The following is a 22042-nucleotide window of genomic DNA, read 5'->3' on the forward strand; positions in this document are numbered from 1 at the left end:
CCAGTAGCTCCGCCCACGTTGGTGTTAGGGGAGGTTTGGCCCTCAGCGAGGCGGTGGGGTATCCCACCGCCTCGCTACACCTTCCCCCACAAAGCTGGCTCCCGTCCATCGGGGTCAGACCCGTCCAACTCTCCCAGGCGGGACAAGAAGTCCGCGTTCGCGTGGTCCTTACCGGCCCTATGGCGGATGGTATAAGCATAGGGCTGTAGTGCCAGGTACCACCGCGTTAGCCTCATATTATTGTTCTTCATTCGGGCCAACCACCGAAGCACGGCGTGGTCGGTGACCAGTATGAAGGGGGCCCCTAGGATGTAATAACGCAGGGCGTCACAGGCCTATTTTACTGCCAGGGCCTCCTTCTCTATTACAGCGTAGTGCCTTTCTCACGGGAATAATTTCCGGCTGAGATATATAACTGGGTGCTCCTCCCCATCCACCTCCTGCGACAGGACCACCCCTAGTCCGACCTCCGAGGCATCGGTCTGGAGGATGAACCCTCGGGTAAAGTCGGGGCAGTACAGGATGGGTTTGCAGCAGAGACAGTCTTTGAGGGCCTGGAAGGTGCCGTCATGCTCCAGGGTCCATTCCACCCGTCTGGGACTGGTTTTGGTCAGAAGCTCCGTTAAAGGGGCTGCAATGGAGGCGAAGTCAGGGATGAACCTCCGGTAATAGTCCGCAAGTCCGAGGAATTGGCGTACGTGGCGCTTCGTAGTGGGTGGTGGGCGTGCCGCTAGGGCTTGAACCTTTCCCACAAGCGGTTTCACTTGTCCCCTTCCAATAGGTAGGTGGTCTCCTGCCACCCAATACGGCATTTCTTTGGGTTGGCAGTTAACCCTGCGGCTCGTAGGGACCTCAGGACAGCCGCTACCCGCTCCAGGTGGTTCTCCCACCAGTCACTATAAATGACGACATCGTCCAGGTACGCGGCCGCGTACTCTCGATGAGGAAGAAGGAGGCGGTCCATGAGCCGCTGGAACATTGCGGGGGCACCATGGAGACCGAAGGGCACCCGAGTGAACTGGTAGAGGCCCGTGGTGGTGGTAAAAGCAGTCTTTTCCTGTGACGTGGGGTCGAGGGGAATCTGCCAGTACCCTTTGCTTAGGTCGAGGGTCGTGAGGAAGCGGGCCTTGCCTAAACGGTCCAGCAGCTCATCTACCCAAGGCATCAGGTAGGCGTCGAACTTTGAGATAGAATTGACACGGCAGAAATTGATGCAAAAGCACTGTGTGCCATCCGGTTTGTGAACCAGGACTACTGGGCTGCGCCACTCGCTTTGTGATGGTTCAATGACGCCCAGCTCTAGCATCGCTCGGACTTCCTCCTCGACGACCTGCCGCATACAATAGGGTAGGGGGTCTAGTTGACTCTTGGATCACCACCCGTGGCTCCGTCTGAATGGTATGGTATACGAGGGTCGTGTAGCCCGGCTGGGCGGTGAATGTCCCACGGAACGCCTGCAGGAGGCACCCGGTCTGTTTTCGTTGTTCCACAGTTAAGGACTCTCCAAGCTGAGGTGTTGTGGCGTCTTCGGTTGGGGTAACCCGGGGCCCTAACTCGGGCTCTGGTGGACAGGGATTAATTAAGAGGCCTTCCTGTTCCCGCCAGGGTTTCAGGAGGTTGATGTGGTACCGCTGGACTTTTCTCCGGTGGTCTGGCTGGTTAATCTCATAGGTGACCAGCCCAATCTTCCGGATCACCTCATATGGCCCCTGCCACTGAGCCAGTAGTTTGGATTCACTGGCGGGTAAGAGAAGTAGAACCCGGTCGCCGGGTTGGAACTCGTGGACTCGGGCCTCTCGGTTATATGTTTGGGCCTGAGCTTCCTGCGCAGCCTTCAGATTCTCTCGAGCGAGAGTTCCAGCTTGTGCTAGGCGTCCCTGCAGCTGGAGGACATACTGGAGAAGGCCCTGAGTGGGTGACGGGTCTCTCTCATGAGATCCAGCAGCCCCCTCGGACGACGGCCATACAACAGCTCGAAGGGAGAGAATTTTGTGGAGGCCTGGGGTACTTCTCCGACAGCCAGGAGCAACGGTGGTATCAACTGGTCCCATCGATGCAGGTCCTCGGGGGAGAACTTGCGCAGCATGTCTTTCAGGGTGCGGTTGAACCGCTCGACCAGGCCGTCGGTTTGCGGGTGGTGCACAGAGGTGCGTAGCTGCTTAATCCCAAGGAGTCTGCAGACCTGCCGCAGCAACCGGGAGGTAAAGTTGGTACCCTGGTCAGTGAGGATCTCCTGGGGCAAGCCCACACGGGCAAAGACCTTGACGAGTTCGTCGTCAATGGTCCTGGCGGTGATGCTCCGGAGCGGGACGGCTTCGAGGAAGCGGGTAGCATAGTCCACCATGACCAGGATGTATAGAAACCCGGCCTGGCTCCTCGGGAGGGGTCCCACCAAATCCATGGCCACCCGCTCAAATGGGTCTCCATAATGGGCATGGGGACTAGTGGGGCCGGGGCCGTCCGTGGGGGAGCAGCGAGCTGGCCACTCCGGACAGGAGCTACAATAATTTCGCACCTCCTGGTGCACCTCAGGCCAGAAAAACCAGGACAGAATCCGGGCGAGGGTCTTTTCCTGACCCAGGTGCCCGGCCACGGGGACGTCGTGGGCAAGCTTCATCACCGCTCGTCGGTGGCACCGAGGCACCATCAGTTGTCTCTGGACCTCCCCGTTGCAGGAATCTCGGTCCACCCGATAGAGGCGGTCGCGTCGTAGCTCGAAATGGGGCCATACCTTGGCCCGGGCGGGATCAATCAGAGTGTCGTCTACCGCCGCCAGCTGGTCATACGCCCGACTCAGGGTGGGATCCTCCCTCTGGTCTCGGCAGAAGTCCGTGCCAATCTTAGGGTCATTCGCCGACGTTAGTGGGGGGTCTTTAGGCACGCCTTCCTAGCTCTGATGTCCCGCCTCTTCAGCCTCCTCTGCGGGGTCCTCACGGCAGTCCCCCTCCAATGCTGGGGTGATATCGGGGCTCTCCTGCGCATGGGAACCCAGGACGCATGGGAACTCCGGCCAGTCCCGTCCCAGGATCATGGGGTAGGCGAGTTGCGGGGCCAGGCTAACCACCATGGTCCGTGTGAGTCCGTCGATGGTCAGTGGGACTCGGGCACTGGCGTAAGGTCGAACATCGCCATGGATGCACTGCAATAGAATGTTTCCCAGATGGGGGTCTTCAGGGAAGCCCAGGCTTTGGCAGACTAGGGTCTGTCCACAGCCAGAGTCAACCAGGGCCCGCGTCTGGCAGTCTCTGACAACTACGGGCACGGTGACCTTGGCAGCCTGCGGTGGTCGGGCACGTTTTTTTCCGGCGCAAACGTGCCCAAAGCTGCAGTCCCATTGGAGATGCCCACGCTTCCCACAGGAGAAACAGGGCCCGATTTCGGGTCGCCTGGGTCGGGCTGAGCCTCCCCCCGGTTTCTAGGGGGACTCCGTGGGCCACGGCCAGTCCCGGTCTCAGGCCCCGTGGGGGTGGGCCAAGGGGAACCCTCGGGACGTCTATACCGGGGCTCCTGACTCTGCAGGGGATTCCGTGGTTCGACTTGGGTGCTCGTCCGTCTCTCGGGGTTGGGGCAATCGAGCCCTGGAGGGTGGCCCCGCATAACCGGCCCGACTGGGGCTTCCGCCGCAAGGAAGTCCTCCATGAGGGCGATGGCAGCCGCTACAGTTGGAGGCCGGTGGCGGAGGACCCAAGCCCTCCCCCGTGACGGGAGGATGTGGATGAACTGTTCCAACAGGATTTGCTCCGTGAGCTCTTCGGGGTGCCACCTGTCAGGTTGTAGCCATCGCTGACACAGGTCTCTCAGCTCCTGGCCACCAACCAGGGTCGGGCACCCGGGGTGTAGGACAGAGCCCTGAACCGCTGCCGGAAGGTTTCTGGGCTGATGTCTAGGGTGTCTAAAATCGCCGCCTTTACCCGGGTATAGTCTCTTGCATCCTCCGTGGATAACCTCCGGTAGACCGTTTGCGCCGTCCCCATCAGGTACGGTGCCAGGAGGGTGGCCCTCTGGTCTGGCGCCCACCCGGCAACGTGTGCGACCGTTTCGAAGGTCACCAGAAAGGCTTCGGGGTCATCCTGTGGTCCCATCTTGGTCAGTCTTACAGGCGGGGTGAGTCGGGGAGCCCCGTCCGGGTCTCCCGGCTGGGGCCCCGCGGGCCGGGTCAGGGCTGTTGCCAACTGCTGTAAACACTGTTGCTGGAACTCCCAGTTTTGCACCGTCAGGTCCTGTATCAGCTGCTGCTGTTGGGCTCCCAGCTGCTGGTGCTGTTGGAGCTGGGCCGCCTGCTGTCGCTCCTGGCTCTCCGTCAGGAGCGTGTAGAGCTTGGTTAGATCCATGTCTCCTGTGGGGGACCGCTCCCCCCAGACCCTTTCTCACAGGGGTCAAGGGCTCATGCCCACATCCTGGGCAAAATCCCCACTTCTGGTACCACGTGTAGAGGTCTCGGCCGAGGTTCGGCCCTCAGCGGGGCTGTGGGGTATCCCACCGCCTCGCTCTGGTCCGCTGTCAGTCCTGGTCCGGCGGTAGTGTGGGACAGCAAACACATGGTTAGGGGCTCAGGCCCTTAACCAGGGGCTGAGCCAATGAGTTAGAGGTCCCAGCCTCTCTAGGCCAGGGAAAGGGGGAGTCTGCCACCCAAGGAGTGGGTGGCAGGGGGGACGCAGGCTCTCCCACTCCACTGCGTCCCAGCCCGGGGCCCTAGCAGCGGCGGAAACTCGCTGCTGTCAGTGGGGATCCTGGCCGCAACACACTAACATAGGTTCTGGCAGTTCTGTAGCCAGACTGGGGTCAGCTGCCCCTGGGCTACTTCCACTCTCCCCCTCGTATGGTACCTGGGCCAGACTAGTGTCCTCGGGGCTCTCCACCAGCATCGGTTCCTCCAGGTAGGTAGCGAAGGGTAGGTTAGGCTCCTCCTCGGGGTAGCTGGAAAGGGGCAGGCTCGGCCAGTCCTCCTCGGAGTAACGGGTGAGGGGTAGGCTCGGCTGGCCTGGTGAGTCCTCAGGCTGGTCGCGGCCTGCTGCTGTCTCCCAAGCAGGAGCTCATCCACAGACGTCTGCTCTCTCCGGCGGCTTGTTCTACACTGAGCTCTGCAGGCGGGCTTTTATACTTCCGGGTCGGCGCCGTGACCTCTGAGGGGTGGACGCCGGACCCAGTGGCTCCGCCCACATTGGTGTTAGGGGAGGTTCGGCCCTCAGCGAGGCGGTGGGGTATCCTACCGCCTCGCTACATCTCCATGCCTGATTTTAATATTGACTGGGAGGAAAATCAAGTAAGAACGGACCCAGCAATGGAGAAAGGAACAGCAGTGGGTAGGAGAATGGACAGTAAGATGAACGATAATGCTGATACCAGTGAAGCTAACAGTCAGGTAGGCAATACTGGCAGTAGAATGATTGTTTCCAAGTGGGTGAGGAAGGTAGGCGAATTCAAGCAGGAACAGCTAATATGTTTATACATCAACACAAGGAGGCTGGGTAACAAAATGGAGGAACTAGTGCTACTGGTGCAGGAATGAAACTAGATATTATAGGGATAACAACAACATGGTGGAATAGTGGTCATGACTGGAGTACAGGGTTTAAAGGGTATGTGCTGTTCAGGAAAGACAAAAATAAAGGCAAAGGTGGTGGAGTAGCACTGTATATCAATGATGAGGTGGACTGTCAAGAAATTAGAAGTGATGGGATGGATAAAACAGAGACTATTTGGGTCAAAAACACTCTGAGGAAGAAAGCTAACAGAGATTCTCCTAGGATAGTGATTGAGATATGCTACAGACACCGAGGATCTGAGTTGAATATGGATAGAGACCTCTTTAATGTTTTTAATAAATACTACTGGGAATTGTGTGATTATGGGAGACTTTAATGTCCCAGATATAGACTGGAGGACAAGAGCTACACAAATAGTGGGGCGCAGATTTCCCTGGATGGGATAGTTCCCAGATTTCTTCACCAAATAGTCACTGAACCAATAAGAGGTGATGCCACTTTAGATTATGTATTTGTGAGTAGAGAGGACCTCATAGAAGAATTGGTTGTAGGGGACAACCTTGGTTTGAGTGATCATGAGCTAATTCAGTTTAAACTAAATGGAAGGATAAACAAAAATATGTCTGCAACTAAGGTCCTTAATTTCAAAAGGGCAAACTTAAAAAAATTAAGGGAATTAATTAGGGAAGTGGATTGAACTTTTTAGTCGAAATTGCAGAAACTATCTGAAGTCTGCATCCCAAGCAAGGGGAATAACTGCATAGGGCAGGGTTGCAGACCAAACTGGATGAGTAAGCATCTCAAACAGGTGATTAAGAGAAAGCAGAAAGCCTACCAGGAATGGAAGATGAGATGGATTAGCAAAGAAAGCTACCTCGTGGAGGTCAGAAAGTGTATGAGAAAAGTGAGAGCTGCCAAAAGCCAGCAGAGTTGGACCTTGCAAAGGAGAGTAAAACCAATAGTAAAAGATTCTATAGCCAAATAAATAAAAAGAAAACAAGTAAAGAAGAAGTGGGACCGTTAAGCACTGAGGACGGAGTGGAGATTAATGATAATCTAGGCATGGCCCAACACATAAATAAATAATTGCCTCAGTTTTAATAAGTATAATGAAGATCTTAGGGGTAGTGGCAAGGTGGCTAATGGGAACGAGGATATGGAATTACACCTCTACCCCGATATAACGCGACCTGATATAACACAAATTCTGATATAACGCGGTAAAGCAGTGCTGGGGGGGGGGGGCGGGGCTGCGCACTCCGGCGGATCAAAGCAAGTTCGATATAACGCAGTTTCACCTATAACGCGGTAAGATTTTTTGGCTCCCGAGGACAGCATTATATCGAGGTAGAGGTGTACATATTACCACATCCGAGGTGGAAGTCAAACTCAAACATCTTAATGGGACTAAACTGGGGGGCCTGGATAATCTCCATCCAAGTATATTAAAGAAACTGGCACATGAAATTGAAAGCCCAATAGCAAGGACTTTTCATACATCTGTAAACTCAGGGGGTCATGCCCTATGACTTGAGAGTTGCTAATATAGTTCCTATTTTTAAGAAAGGGAAAAAATGTGATTGGGGAAACTACAGGCCTGTTAGTTTGACCACAATTGTATGCAAGGTCTTGGAACAAATTTTGAAAGAAAAAATCATTTAAGACATAAAGGTAACGGTAATTGTGATAAAATACAACAAAAGGTAGATTGTACCAGACCAACCTGATCTTTTACTTTGAGAAGATAACTGATTTTTTTTTGACAAAGGAAATGCAGTAAATCTCATCTACCTGGATGTCAGGAAGGCATTTGATACAGTTCCAGACAGGAAATTAATAGTTAAATTGGAGGAGCTGGGGATTAATAAGAGAACTGAAAGGTGGACAAGGAACTGGTTAAAGGGGAGACTGCAACGAGTCGTACTGAAAGGTGAACTGTCAGGCTGGAGAGACATTCCTAGTAGAGTTACTCAGGGATCGGTTTGGGGACCAATCTGATTTAACATTTTTATTAATGACCTTGGCACAACAAATGGGAATGTGCTAAAATGTTTTGCAGATGATACAAGATGGGCGGTATAGCCACTACGGAGGAGGACCAGAATATCATACAAGAAGATCTGTATGACCTTGTAAACTGGAGTAATAGAAATGGGATGAAATTTAATAGTGCAAAGTGCAAGGTCAAGCACATAGGGACTAACAAGAATTTTTGCTATAAGCTGGGGACTTATCAGTTGGAATTGAAAGAGGAGGAGAAAGACCTGGGTGCACTGGTTGATCACAGGATGACTATGAGCCGCCAGTGTGATGGGGCCGTGAAAATAGCTAATGCAGTCCTAGGATGCATCAGGCAATGTATTTCCAGTAGAGAAAGGGAAGTGTTAGTTCCATTATACAAGGCACTGGTGAGACCTCATCTGGAGTATTGTGTGCATTTCTGGTCTCTTATGTTTAAGAAAGAATTCAAACTGAACAGGTGCAGAGAAGGGCTACTAGGATGATCTGAGGAATGCAAAACCTGTCTTATGAAAGGAGACTCAAAGAGCTTGGCTTGTTTAGCCTAACCAAATGAAGGCTGAGGGGAGATATGATCGCTCTCTATAAATACATCAGAGGGATAAATACCAGGGAGGGGGAGGAGTTATTTAAGTTAAGTGACAATGTTGACACAAGAACAAATGGATATAAACTGGCCATCAATAAGTTTAGGCTTGAAATTAGACAACAGTTTCTAACCCTCAGAGGAGTGAAGTTCCGGAACAGCCTCCCAAGGGGAGCTGTGGGGACAAAAAACCCTAACTGGCTTCAAGACTGAGCTTGATACGTTTATAGAGGGGCTGGTGTGATGACGCTGCCTACAAGGGCATGTAGCCAACCTGCAACTGCTGGTAGCAAATATCTCCAATGGCCGGTGATAGGACACTAGATGGGGAGGCTCTGAGTAACTACAAAGAATTCTTTTCCAGGTGTCTGACTGGTGAGTCTTGCCCACATACCCAGGGTCTAACGAGTGCCATATTTGGGGTCAGGAAGGAATTTTCCTCTGTGTCAGATTGGCAGAGACACTGGGCTTTGTTGCCTTCCTCTGCAGCCTGAGGCATGGGTCACTTGCAGGTTTAAGCTAGTGTAAATTGTGGATTCTCAGTAATTTGAAGTCTTAAAATCATGATTTAAGGATTTCAGTAACTCAGCTAGAGATTATGGGTATATTACAGGAGTGGGTGGGTGAGGGTCTATGGCCTAGATGATCATTATGGTCTTTTCTGGCCTTAAAGTCTATGAGTCAATAAGGTAATTGGTCCAAAAGGTCCTGAAAGCTGTCATTGATTAAATGCTGGAAAGTTGCCAAGGTGCTGAACAATCCAAATGGCATGACAAAACACTCCAAGTGCCCATAGCCGGTACAAAAGGCAGTCTGCCAATCATATCCTTCCCAGATTCTTACCAGGTTATAAGCTCTGTGGAGGTCCAACTTTGTGAAGACCTTGGCAGAGTGGAGTCTTTCAAACAGGTCATTAGTAAGTGGGAAGAAGTACCAGTTTTGGATTGTAATCTTGTTCAGCACTCCGTAGTCCACACAAGGCTGAAGGGAACAGTTTTTCTTTGCCAGAAAGATGACTGGACCCCCGCTGGGGATGTGGAGGAGTGAATGAACCTCTTCTGCAGGTTTTCCTTGAGATATTTTGGGAATATCTGTACTTCAGATTTGGAGAGGGAGTAATTGCTCCCAAAGGGACCCTCTGCTTCTGACTGGAGGTCGATGGAGCTGTCATAGCAGCAATGAGGTGTTTGCTTTCTTATTGTCGGACACATCAGTTGATATTTAATAGGAATCCCTAGAGCCATTGGGGAGGTCCTAGGGGTTGCCAAGTTTGGCTTTGGATCCTCTGTTCACATCTCTGACTTCTTTGGAGGACCAAGTAAGCCACAACAGGTGGCTGGCCCTGGCTTGGCTCTCAGGAAGCAGGATTGTCTGCAAGACAGGGAATCAAAGTGTATCATGCCTGATTGCCATCAGCTGCACAGGTCGTGGCACCGAGCCCAACTGATGAGTGAGATGCATGAACTAGCCCAACCTGGAGGATTCCTAGGTGGCCTGAAAGGATAATTATCTCTAATGGAGCCATCTGGTGGGTGACTGGTCCTGATGAAAGGAGTGACCTATCTATGGCCTCTGTTAATTTGGGGGTTCTTGCACTGGATGGGGTTATGTGCTTGGGAAAACTCCAAATCCATGAAACTGCCTGAAGCAACTGACTCCACCTGTGCCTCGAGGGAGGTGTTGGGAATTGCAGGGTGCCAGAGCCAAAGAGGGAGCTGGAGATGTGTTGGACACTGCTTGCCCATCACCGGGGTACTGGGGGGTGGGATAGCTCAGTGGTTTGAGCATTGGCCTGCTAAATGCAGGGTTGTGAGTTCAATCCTTGAAGGGGGCCACTTAGGGATCGGGGGCAAAATCAGTACTTGGTCCTGCTAGTGAAGGCAGGGGGCTGGACTCACTGACCTTTCAAGGTCCCTTCCAGTTCTAGGAGATGGGATATCTCCATTATTAAAAATGAAATACCTGAGTGTTGGTCTGGGCTACTGGGAAGAGAGGAAGGTGCCAACCCAGCCCAACTCTGCTCCTGGGGCTGCGGCTTGGCGTTTCCCAACCCAGGTGCAGATCAGGATCCCAACCCCTTGGCAGGGCAGCTTGATGCAAAGTGTCCTGTTTCTCCACGTTACAGCCAGAGGCCCTATGTCCAGTGTTGATTCTTCTCCAAGTCAGAGAGGTGGGGCCAGACATGCTCAACTAGCATGAGCTGAGGTGATGGGGAAGGGACTGGCGATGGGGGGGAACCAGATCTGGCAGCCTGGTAGGACCCAGGAGGACCATCCTGCTGCTTGGGCAAGCGGTCGTTGATTTTGATCTATAGGTCAGCTAAGGCATCCAAGCCAGATGAGGATTCCAACATGCCAGTTCATCTTGTATATGGTCATGAGGCCAAGCCGGAAATGATAATGCTGGGCAGCCTTACTCCATTTGGTTTCTACTATCAAGCATTGGGACTCTGCTGCATATTTAGCTAAGGGCCAGTATCCCTGTTGCAACACTTCGGCCATACACTCATGACTTGGGTCATCGATGGTCACGGCCATAGCTCTGATGAAGTCCTCAAGATGTCCCAGAAAGGGGTTTGATTTTTCCAGGAGCAAAGACACCCAAGCCAGGGACTCCCTGATAAGCAGACTGATAATCAATCCCACTTGGGCTTGGTCAGTGGGTGTGACCGTGGGCATAGCAGAAATAGGAGTGGACCCTGATTTAGGAACACACAAAATTTGTTGTGATCATTGTTAAATTTGTCAGGCAGGAGGGGCTTGGGCTCGTGGGGAGCAGGGGTTGGGGTTGAAGGCGGCATGACTTGAGTTTTACAGGATTGCATTCTACACAAGGTCCGTAGGGCTCCCACGATCTCCGTCAAAGAGGGATTGTAGAGTCCATGCTCACCGCATCAGCTCTGGTTCTCTTATTGTTTGTAGAGGGACTGCTCAAACTGTCAATGACTGGGATGTGGACGGTCGTGCCTAGTGGTTGGAGCAGGTGTCAATAGCCAGGAATTGGAGCCCAGCGTCAGAGCTGGAGTCAGAGGCCAGAGCCAAGGGCCACAGCTGGAGTCAGAAGGCAGGAATCAGAGCCAAGGGTCAGAAGTGGATTATGTGGAGTGAGGCAGGGCCGGGGCCAAAGCAGGGACAGGACTGGGGCCGACGCAGGGGCAGGGCTGGGACCAACGCAGGGGCAGGGCTGGGGCCAAGGCAGGGGCAAGGTTGGGAACAAGCCGGCATAAGAGCTATTGCAGCCATGGGCAACTGGTTTGAGCTGCCGCTGAACTGCTGCTTTTGGGCTTCAGCTCCAGTCTGCTGACTCTTCCAACCAATCATGTAGCATAGCCAATTAGGCAACCAACTACTGGCCAGCTGTGCTCATTAGTTTGCCCAGAGGCCAGCTCTTCCTCAGGTCCTTACTCCTGACCCACTGGGGCTGAAGCCACAGGCTGCCCTCATTCAAGATGGTGCCCATTTCCCTACAGGTAAAAGTGAGGCTGCACCTACTAAAGATGGCCACTGTATCCCATTGTTCCCAATGGAACTGAAGCCAGACTGTCTTTAGAGGAGGCTGTTTACCCTCGTGTTCTATGGCTAGGAAATTGGACAGGGAATTGGGCGGGGGTAGGGGAAAGGGACAACACCAGAAAGAGACTGGGGTGCAGTGGAATGGGGAGCAAAGGAAATGGCGGAGCTGGAGGGAGAGAGGGCGTGAAGGGTAATTTGGAGGTGCCGGCAGAGGTTGAGAGTGCAGGCAAAAGGAGGAGCAGAGAAGCAGAATGTGAGGAGTAGGAAGCCGGGAAGGGAAAGGGAGAGAAATGTGCGGGAAGATGAATTGAGGCAACAGGTGGGGAAAGGAGACTGTTGGGGAGCATGGTGAGTGAATGTGAGTGGGAGCATGATGCCTGGTGCAGCAAAGGAGACAGGGAGGGGACAAAAAGGGCAGTACTAGGGAAGGCAGATGGAGAGGGATAGAAAGGCAGGTCCTTCACCCCAGGGGTTCAGAGAGATTTTACTACCCTTCTCCCCTTCTCTTCCCCTCCCCAAATATTATATTATTTAAAAAAAAAATCTCCTGACTTTTGAAGTCTGACTCATGATATTTGAAGCCTTGGGATTGGCAGCCCTGGTCAGACTGGCCTGGCCTGTCCCCCCAAGGAGAGTGGCTGGTGTGGAGTGTGTTCTGTGCTGTTTTTTCTCAGCTGACTTTGTTCTTTGGCTAGGCGTCCTTGGCATGGTCGGCTCCGTGTGGTATGCGGTGGATGTCTATGTGGAGAGAGCTACTCTGATATTACATGACGTATTCCTGGGGATCCACTACGACTTCGGGTGGTCTTGCTGGCTGGGAATGGTTGGTTCGACAGGTTGCTTTATGGCATCCATCATGCTAACCTGCTGCCTTTATATCTTCACAGGTCAGTAATGGCAATACCAGTCTACTAGGGACAAGTCGATTACAAACAGATTTGCAAACTGTCCAGTATCTTCAGAAACCTAGTGACACAAAGTTTGAAACTTTTGGCCCAGATTTAGGAGAAAATTGTAACAGTTGAGGAATCTCACTGATCAATCAATATTAAACTTGCTGCTTTACATGTAGCCATTGGGCTTTTCTTGACTAGGAAAAGTGGTTGAGTTTAGGTTAGGTTTAGCTGACGTGTGCTAGCTAAACCAGATGTAAACTCAGCCTTTTTCCTCATGCAGATGCAGGGTAACACCTCAAGTTGTGGCTTAGCCTAGAACACAACCATCCCCTTTTCTAGTCAAGACAGTACCTTAGAGAGCACAAAACATGTCTTCTGCTTTAATACAAACTTATTATTTTTCAGCATAATTTATCTTTAGACAGGAAAATAATTTAGATAGAGAGCCAGCTCAGAAACACCAGGAGATTCTCCTTGGCCTATATTCAGTTCTGAGTTGTCCCAACTTAAATCTAGAGTAACTCCACTGAAGTCAATGTATTCTGGATTTGCCCCGGCCGGTGTAAGAGATCAGTTGGTATTTGGCCTTTGGTTGTGATGCTTGCCCTGCTCCCCCAGTGCACAGGGATTACTGTGTTGTTCTGTACGCCAGATGTATGTAAAACACTCACTTCCTGTTAGTGGAAGCTTTGTGAAGATGAGTTTGTAGGCGTGCATGTTAAGGAAGGCTCAGTAATGGCTTTCATTCCCAGTTTGGTTCAAGCCAGTGAAAGAAGAACCTGTCAACAATGCAACAGCCAGAGCCTCCAGGGCGTCTGGATGGGCCGAGCTGCTGCCTCCAGAGCAGAAGCCCTCATGTGGCTGGTCGTCAGAAGTGCTGGGCCCCCACACGTTGCACTGCAGTCAATGGGAGCTGCAAATTGCCTTTGGCAATATGGCCCCTGGTGTCCTGCCTCAGGGGATGCTGAGCTATTGGCGCCTGTCAAGGCGCTTCCCTCCCCGCCCCTTTCTCAGTATCACATGGACAGTGAGTGATTGTGACAACCTGCCTTGGCTCAGGAAGGAAACCCAGCAGCCCAGCATAATCAGGTAGAGTCACCCCAATGTCAGTTAGAAGGAGCACGTCACACACACATACTCCCCTGGGCTCAGCATCGCTCTGGCTTTTGTTCACCCATTTCGGGGTTGGAGAACACGGTGCCATGCATGTGGGACTTCAGCACAGGATTATTGAACATATAGTAAGGCACCAAGAGTGCACTCCCTGCATCCCAGTGCTTGTTACAAGCTGTCCCCTGACTCCCCACTACCTAGGTGGCTGCAGCCTCCTCTCCCGCATCTACCACGGGCCAGGAAACTGGAAGCAGACCTTGTCCCAGTTCTCTAAGCCACTGTCCCCTTTGGGCCGGATAAGTGTGACTACTTGAGTCAAGCATGGGAATCTTAGAAGGCGTGAATACCTGCATGCAAACAGGGCAACAGGAAGACAAGAAGTAAACCAGCCTGGTGAAATGGCAAGGTCAAGAGATTATTCAAGCCAGGGGTCCTTCAGGAAATGGAAGTCCTGTCATGGTGAAGCCAAGGAAAAGGAGCATAAACTATGGCAGGCAGAATGAAAGGAGGAAATTAATTAGGAGGCTGGAATGGAATCTGAAGCACAAATACCTAAAGATATACGGTAAAAGTTTCAAAAGCACCTAAGTCCCATTTTCAAAAGTAATTTAGGCCCAGATCCTCAAAGGTATTTAGGTGCCAAACTCCTATTGATTTCTATGGGAATTAGATGCTTAAATACCTCTGTAGCTCTGGGTCTTAGGTACTTAGGAGCTTAAGAGTATTTCAGTAGAACTTAACGGCCTCAGTGGAGATCAGGGTCCTGTTGTGACAGGTGCTGCACAGACATAGAGCAAGAAACGCTCCCTGAAGAGCTCAGGGTTGACTTCCAGTGAGACTTCGGGTATATCTGCACTTGGAGATGGAGGTAAATTCTGGCTTTGATCAAGCTAGCATGCTAAAAATAAAGTAGACCTGCAACTGCACATTTGGTGGGAGGAGTTAGCGCCATCCGAGCACATAACCATCCAAAATGCTAGGGGCTGCACGCCACCATGACTACATTCTATTCTTAGTACACTAGACTGACCAGAACTAGAGCAGCCATGTCCCCTCAAGCTGGAATTTACACTCCAGATTGGAAGTGTCAATGCACCCTAAATTTCATTGAAAGTCAACTCTGAGTTCTTCAGGGAGTGTCACAAGAAGGACCTGATCTCCACTGGGGCCTCTAGGAGCTACTGGAATATAAATATAAAGCTGGCTGTATTTTAAAGAAGCCTTATTGAGGGCGCAGGAACAAACCATCCCCATGTGCAGAAAGAATAGCAAATATGGCAGGCGACCAGTTTGGCTTAAAAATGAAATCATTGGTGAGCTTAAACACAAAAAGGAAGCTTACAAGAAGTGGAAACTTGGACAGATGGCTAGGGAGGAGTATCAAAATATTGCTCGAGCATGCAGGGGTGTAATCAGGAAGGCCAAAACACAACTGGAGTTCCAGCTAGTAATGGGTGTGAAGGGCAACAAGAAGGGTTTCTACAGGTAACAAGAAAAAGGTCAGGGAAAGTGTGGGACCTTTAATGAATGGGGGAGGCAACCTAGTGACAGATGATGTGGAAAAAGCTGAAATACTCAATGCTTTTTTTGCCTCGGTCTTCACAGACAAGGTCAGCTCCCAGACTGCTGTACTGGGCAACACGGTATGGGGAGGAGGTGAGCAGCCTTCAGTGGTGAAAGAACAGGTTAAGGACTATTTAGAAAAGCTGGACATGCACAAGCCCATGGGTCCAGATCTAATGCATCCAAGGGTCCTGAGGGAATTGCCTGATGTGATTGCAGAGCCATTGGCCATTATCTTTGAAAACTTGTGGCAATCGGGGGAGGTCCCAGACGATTGGAAAAAGGCAAATATAGTGCCCATCTTTAAAAAGGGAAGAAGGAGAACCTGGGGAACTACATACCGGTCAGCCTCACCTCAGTCCTTGGAAAAATCATGAAGCAGGTCCTCAAGGAAACCATTTTGAAGCACTTGGACGAGAGGAAGGTGATCAGGAACAGTCAACAGGGATTCACCAAGAGCAAGTCATGCCTGATCAACTTGATTGCCTTCTATGATGAGATAACTGTCTTTGTGGATATGGGGAAAGCAGTGGACGTGATATATCTTAACTTTAGCAAAGCTTTTGCTACGGTTTCCCACAGTATTCTTGCCAGCAAGTTAAAGAAGTATGGATTGGATGAATGAACTATAAGGTGGATAGAAAGCTGGCTAGATTGTCAGGCTCAATGGGTAGTGATCGATGGCTTGATGTCTAGTTGGCAGCCGGTATCAAGTGGAGTGCCCCAGAGGTCAGTCCTGGGGCCGGTTTTGTTCAACATCTTTATTAATTATCTGGATGATAGGATGGATTGCACCCTCAGAAAGTTCGCAGATGACACTAAACTGGGAGAAGAGGTTGATATGCTGGAGTGTAGGGACAGGGTCCAGAGTGACCTAGACAAATTGGAGGATTGGGCCAAAAGAAATCTGATGAGGTTCAACAAGGACAAATGCAGAGTCCTGCACTTAGGAAGGAAGAATCCCCAGGCTGGGGACTGACTGGTTAAGCAGCAGTTCTGCAGAAAAGGATCTGGCGATTACAGTGGATGAGAAGCTGGATACACTGGTCTACAATTTTTGAGAAGTCGTCTGCTTCACAGATAAAATGTGCTATTTATTATGTATTTTGATGTGCTGAATTCAAATATGACAATTAAAACAATTGATTGGCTACTGTTTCTAAGATATTTAAGTTTTTACATTTTATGTCTAGGTATATTGTGTAGATAGTAGAGTTTTAATCATAAATTGTAAACCTAGGTCTTTTCATGTGTTTATGGTTGCTTTACATGATGATATTTCACCTGTTCTGTTTATGTAACACTTTAAAAATCAGCAAAAGGGTTATATAAATAAAATTTATTATGAAACAAAAGGCAAAAAACTATTATGTACATAGTTTAGTCCTATTCAGTGTCTACTCGGCGCTTCTTGACTTGTCTCTTGTATTCATTAAATGGAGCATCTCTTGTCACTGTCCAGCAACAGTCTGCAAGCATTGATGGGCTCCATTTGCCCTGATAGCGTTTCTCTGTTGTTGCAATGTCCTGGTGAAATCGCTCGTCGTGCTCGTCGCTCACTGCGCCGCAGTTCAGTGGAAAAAAATCTAGATGAGAGTGCAAAAAATGTATCTTTAGTGACATGTTGCAACCAAGGCTTTTGTATGCCTTGAGGAGGTTTTCCACCAACAACCTGTAGTTGTCTGCCTTGTTTCCAAGAAAATGTATTGCCACTAACTGGAAGGCTTTCCATGCCGTCTTTTCCTTGCCATGCAGTGCATGGTCAAATGCATCATCTCGAAGAAGTTTACGAATCTGAGGACCAACAAAGACACCTTCCTTTATCTTAGCTTCACTTAACCTTGGAAATTTTCCACGGAGGTACTTGAAAGCTGCTTGTGTTTTGTCAATGGCCTTGACAAAGTTCTTCGTCAGACCCAGCTTGATGTGTAAGGGTGGTAACAAAATCTTCCTTGATTCAACAAGTGGTGGATGCTGAACACTTTTCCTCCCAGGCTCCAATGACTGTCGGAGTGGCCAATCTTTCTTGATGTAGTGGGAATCTCTTGCCTGACTATCCCATTCTCAGAGAAAACAGCAGTACTTTGTGTATCTAGTCTGCAGACCAAGCAAGGGAGCAACAACCTTCAAATTGCCACAAAGCTGCCACTGATGTTGGTCATAGTTTATGCACCTCAAAAGTTGTTTCATGTTGTCATAGGTTTCCTTCATATGGACTGCATGACCAACTGGAATTGATGGCAAAACATTGCCATTATGCAGTAAAACAGCTTTAAGACTCGTCGTCGATGAATCAATGAACAGTCTCCACTCATCTGGATCGTGAATGATGTTGAGGGCTGTCATCACACCATCGATGTTGTTGCAGGCTACAAGATCACCTTCTATGAAGAAGAATGGGACAAGATCCTTTTGATGGTCACGGAACATGGAAACCCTAACATCACCTGCCAGGAGATTCCACTGCTGTAGTCTGAAGCCCAACAGCTCTGCCTTATTCTTGGGTAGTTCCAAATCCCTGACAAGGTCATTCAGTTCACCTTGTGTTATGAGGTGTGGTTCAGAGGAGGAGGATGGGAGAAAACGTGGGTCCTGTGACATTGATGGTTCAGGACCAGAAGTTTCATCCTCTTCCTCGTCTGACTCAAGTGAGAATGATTCTGGTGCATCAGGAACTGGCAGTCCTTCTCCGTGGGGTAGTGGGCATATAGCTGATGGAATGTTTGGATAATGCACAGCCCACTTTTTCTTCTCTGACACACCTCTCCCAACTGGAGGCACCATGCAGAAGTAACAATTGCTGGTATGATCTGTTGGCTCTCTCCAAATCATTGGCACTGCAAAAGGCATAGATTTCCTTTTCCTGTTCAACCACTGGCGAAGATTGGTTGCACAAGTGGGGCCCACCTCTTGTCCTGATCTCCAATTTTGCAGCCAAAATAAAGGTGATAGGCTTTCTTAACCATCGTGGTTATACTGCGCTTTGTGATGCAAAAGTCACTTCACCACAAACATAGCAGAAGTTATCTGCACTGTTCACACAAGTACGAGGCATCTCTGCTCACTTTGGCTAAACAGAAATGTGTCCCTTTGCAAAATCAAACACTGACAAATAAGAGAGCACGACACTGTATGATTTCTAGAGCTGATGTAGGGCAATTTGTTCAGCAGAGTGATGTGAGCTTCGTTATGATTGCATCGTCCATGACTTCTAGGAATAACATGATGCAATTCATATCATGTATGACGCAATACCAGCTTCAGATTGCATCATTCATTGTTTTGCCTAAAAAGCAAGTACTGTCCAAACCCAGTCATAGATTTATTCATAGATCCAGTCAAAGATGTATTTTAGTCATTTCTGGTTTAAATTGAGATCCCTTCCCTTTATAACTCACTTATCCTCCGCCATTCCCAAGTCAAGGGTCGTATATATTGACCCAATAGCATATCTTGAAAACTAGAGCCAATCAACAATTTTAAGCATCATTTTCGTTCTCAGTGACCCAGAATTAGTAAAGTTTGACTACATTTATTTCAGAAGCATTTTGGCTGTAGAGCAGTGATATGAGTCAACAGTGTGCCCTTGTTGCCAAGAAGACTAACAGCATATTGGGCTGCATTAGTAGGAGCATTGCCAGCAGATTGAGGGAAGTGATTATTCCCCTCTATTCGGCACTGGTGAGGCCACATCTGGAGTATTGTGTCCAGTTTTGGGCCCCACTACAGAAGGGATGTGGAAAAGTTGGAGAGAGTCCAGTGGAGGGTAATGGAAATGATCAGGAGGTTGGGGCACATGACTTTCGAGGAGAGACTGAGGGAATGGGCTTGTTTAGTCTGCATAAGAGAAGAATGAGGGGGGATTTGATAGCAGCCTTCAACTACCTGAAGGGGGTTCCAAAGAGGATGGAGCTCGGCTGTTCTCAGTGGTGGCAGATGACAGAACAAGGAGCAATGGCTCAAGTTGCAGCTGGGGAGATTTAGGCTGGATATTAGGAAAAACTTTTTCACTAGGAGGGTGGTGAAGCACTGGAATGGGTTACCTAGGGAGGTGGTGGAATCTCCTTCCTTAGAGGTTTTTACGGTCGGGCTTGACAAAGCCCTGGCTGGGATGATTTAGTTGGGGTTGGTCCTTCTTTGAGCAGAGGGTTGGACTAGATACCTCCTGAGGTTCCCTTCCAACCCTGATATTCTATGATTCTAATAATGAGTCACTTGTTTGACAGGTTGCCCCCTCCCCTCTGGGGTGCCACCTGATATACTGGGGTACCACTGAGCCCGCCTGTTCCACCAGCCTGGGCTCCCTCACCCTGTCTTGCTGAACCAGGCCCTCAAGCCTCCTCCAGCACATACACAGGTAGGGACACAGCCAGCTGCAGAAAGACACAGACACTGAGATCAGTATTGCCTGGGAAGGCTTCAGCTAGGGAATTGTGCAGCACTCAAGCGCACTCCCCCTCTGGGAGGCAAACCCAAAATTATATTGTCTTGCGCTGCACAGAAATCTGTACAGCGTAAGCTCATGAAAATTTCCCCCTCCCACAATGTGAGGAAAATATGCACAGCTTTTTGCCCCCCCGCCAGTTATGAATTCCACAAACTAGGTTTTAGAAAATAAAACAAGTTTATTAACCACAAAGGTTAGATTTTAAATGATTATAAGGGACAGCAAACAGATCAAAGCAGATTACTGAGCAACTAAAACACACAACCTAAGCTCAATACACTAAAGAAACCGGTTAGAAGTGGTAATTTTCTCACCCTAAATGTTGTTTTAGGCATTTCTTTCACAGGCCAGACACCTTTTCCAGCTTGGGCTCAGCTCTTCTCCCCACTCCCTCCCCCCAGTCCTAGTTTCTTAGATCTTCTCAGCCGTCATCCTGGCCGGGGATTCAGTGAAGAAAAGAGCCCTGATTAACTCACTTCCCTGCCTTAAATAGGATTTACATATGGCAGGAATAATTTGTTTTCCAGTTTGGTCTCCACCCCTTTTGTGGAAAAATACTAGCAGGTCAAGATGGGGTCCAGTACCAGGTGACATGATCACATGACCCTGCAGTGTCAAAGCAGCATCCCAGGAAGCTTCTCAGGAAGGAGGGAGATTAGCATCTTCGGAGTCCTATTGTCCTCCCTCATGGCCCATTGACTAACCAGCCAGACTGATGGCATTCTGTCTGATGGGCGTTCCCCAGGTGCAAACACTTTCGTAATTGATACATAGTCAATATCCCTAACTTCAGATACAGAAATGATACATGCATACAAATAGGATAATCACATTCAGTAACTCATAACCTTCCCAATGATATCTCACCCGACCCATCTTGCCTAAAACATATTAAAGGCTAGGTCTACACTACCCGCCTGAATCAGCGGGTAGAAATCGACCTCTCAGGGATCGATTTATCGCGTCCCGTCAGGACGCGACAATCGATCCCCGAATCGACGCTCTTACTCCACCAGCGAAGGTGGGAGTAAGCGCCGTCGACGGGAAGCTGCAGAGGTTGATTTTGCCGCCGTCCCTACAGCAGGGTAAGTCGGCTGCGATACGTCAAATTCAGCTACGCTATTCACGTAGCTGAATTTGTGTATCTTAAATCGACACCTGCCCTTAGTTATGCCACATTCATAGCGTAGCCATATCTCTACAAAGAATATGGGGTGTAGTGTCACAACTTGACTTCCCCTCTTCTCTAGATGATAATCTTTCTCAATTACATTATTTTACATCTTTTCTCTCTGTCAGATGCTAGCCCCTCCAGGAGACCTCAAAGGTCCATCTACCCCTCTGGAAGAACTGCCACTGGGCGGCTGTACGTGATAAACTCCCGAGTGTAATGAAGTAGCTGCACCTCCAAGGATACCTGCCTCCAGTCCCACTCTCGGCGTCTGCTGCTCTCCCAGAGCGACCAAACCTCCTGAAATTGCCAGACAGAGCCAGACTGTTCTACGCAGCCTGGAATCCTTTTCTCTGGATTTGCTTTTGAAGTGAAGGCATCATGTCAGGTTCCAGCTTGTGACAGTGACTCTTTGACCGTGAGCAATTAATTTTCCAGAACCTTGATGTGTTTTTAGGGCAATTAATGAACGTTTCTGTCGTGTTCTGTAAGTGTAGCGTAGCTGCAAGGGGCTTTAAGGTACTCCACACAGAGGCTGGCATCATGTTGGCAAGACACGGGCCTGTCGAAGATGGTGTCATGTTAGCATGATCTAGATGTGCTAGGCTGAGCATCTGCTTAATAAAGGTCTGTCACGAGCAGTGTGGATTCTGATTGGGGCTCATGATGTTTTCTACATGTAACACAAATATTCCAAAGTGTCGGCAGGAAAAGCTGCTTTTGCCCCCTCCTGAGAAGGGGCCTGCTCTGATCCTGAGCTCACCCCCATGAGTCAGCAGGGACCGCACTGGTATCAGTGGAGTATGTTCAGAATCAGGTCCCAAATCTGCAGATTGCAGCTGGCAGACCCAGGCCCCAAGTGCAAACTGCCCTCCCAGGGGCAAGGGGAGGCTGGGCTATAAAGCGCTTTGAATTCTGCGGATGGAAGGTGCAGTGTAAATCCCGACTGATCATGGAAGGGGCTACGTTCTCCCCATCGGCAGCAGGGAGGAAAACCAACTGCAAACAGACATGCTAAGAGGAAAATATCTCAGTCATTCCCGAGGCCACAAAGTGCCCTTAGTGTTGACAGGGATCATGTTGAAAGGTTCCACTCCCTCTAACATTGCTCCCATCCTTTGCCTTCTCCTGGAGGTCCCAGGCCTTCTCCCTAACCGTGAACCCTTCAGCTCTGACCGCCTCCAGCCCTTCGTCCTCACCAAAGCCTGGCTGAATCCCACAGACTCAGTGGCTCACCTCTCTTCTGGTG

The 22042-nt window shown here is 49.9% G+C and overlaps 1 protein-coding gene across 1 annotated transcript in view; it reads left to right on the top strand.

Moving 5' to 3' along the window:
• The window catches only part of LOC101935588 (claudin-16-like), a 35092-nt gene extending 13658 nt beyond the window's left edge, over positions 1–21434 (top strand). The window contains exons 5-6 of the mRNA XM_005281822.4: positions 12299–12490; positions 20922–21434. Coding sequence (XP_005281879.3) covers positions 12299–12490; positions 20922–21013 — 284 coding nt within the window. The 3' untranslated portion in view covers positions 21014–21434. The remainder of the gene's footprint in view (positions 1–12298; positions 12491–20921) is intronic.
• The last annotated feature ends 608 nt before the right edge of the window (positions 21435–22042 follow it).

This window comes from Chrysemys picta, chromosome 21 (genome assembly GCF_011386835.1).
Source record: "Chrysemys picta bellii isolate R12L10 chromosome 21, ASM1138683v2, whole genome shotgun sequence".
Lineage (NCBI taxonomy): Eukaryota > Metazoa > Chordata > Testudines > Emydidae > Chrysemys > Chrysemys picta.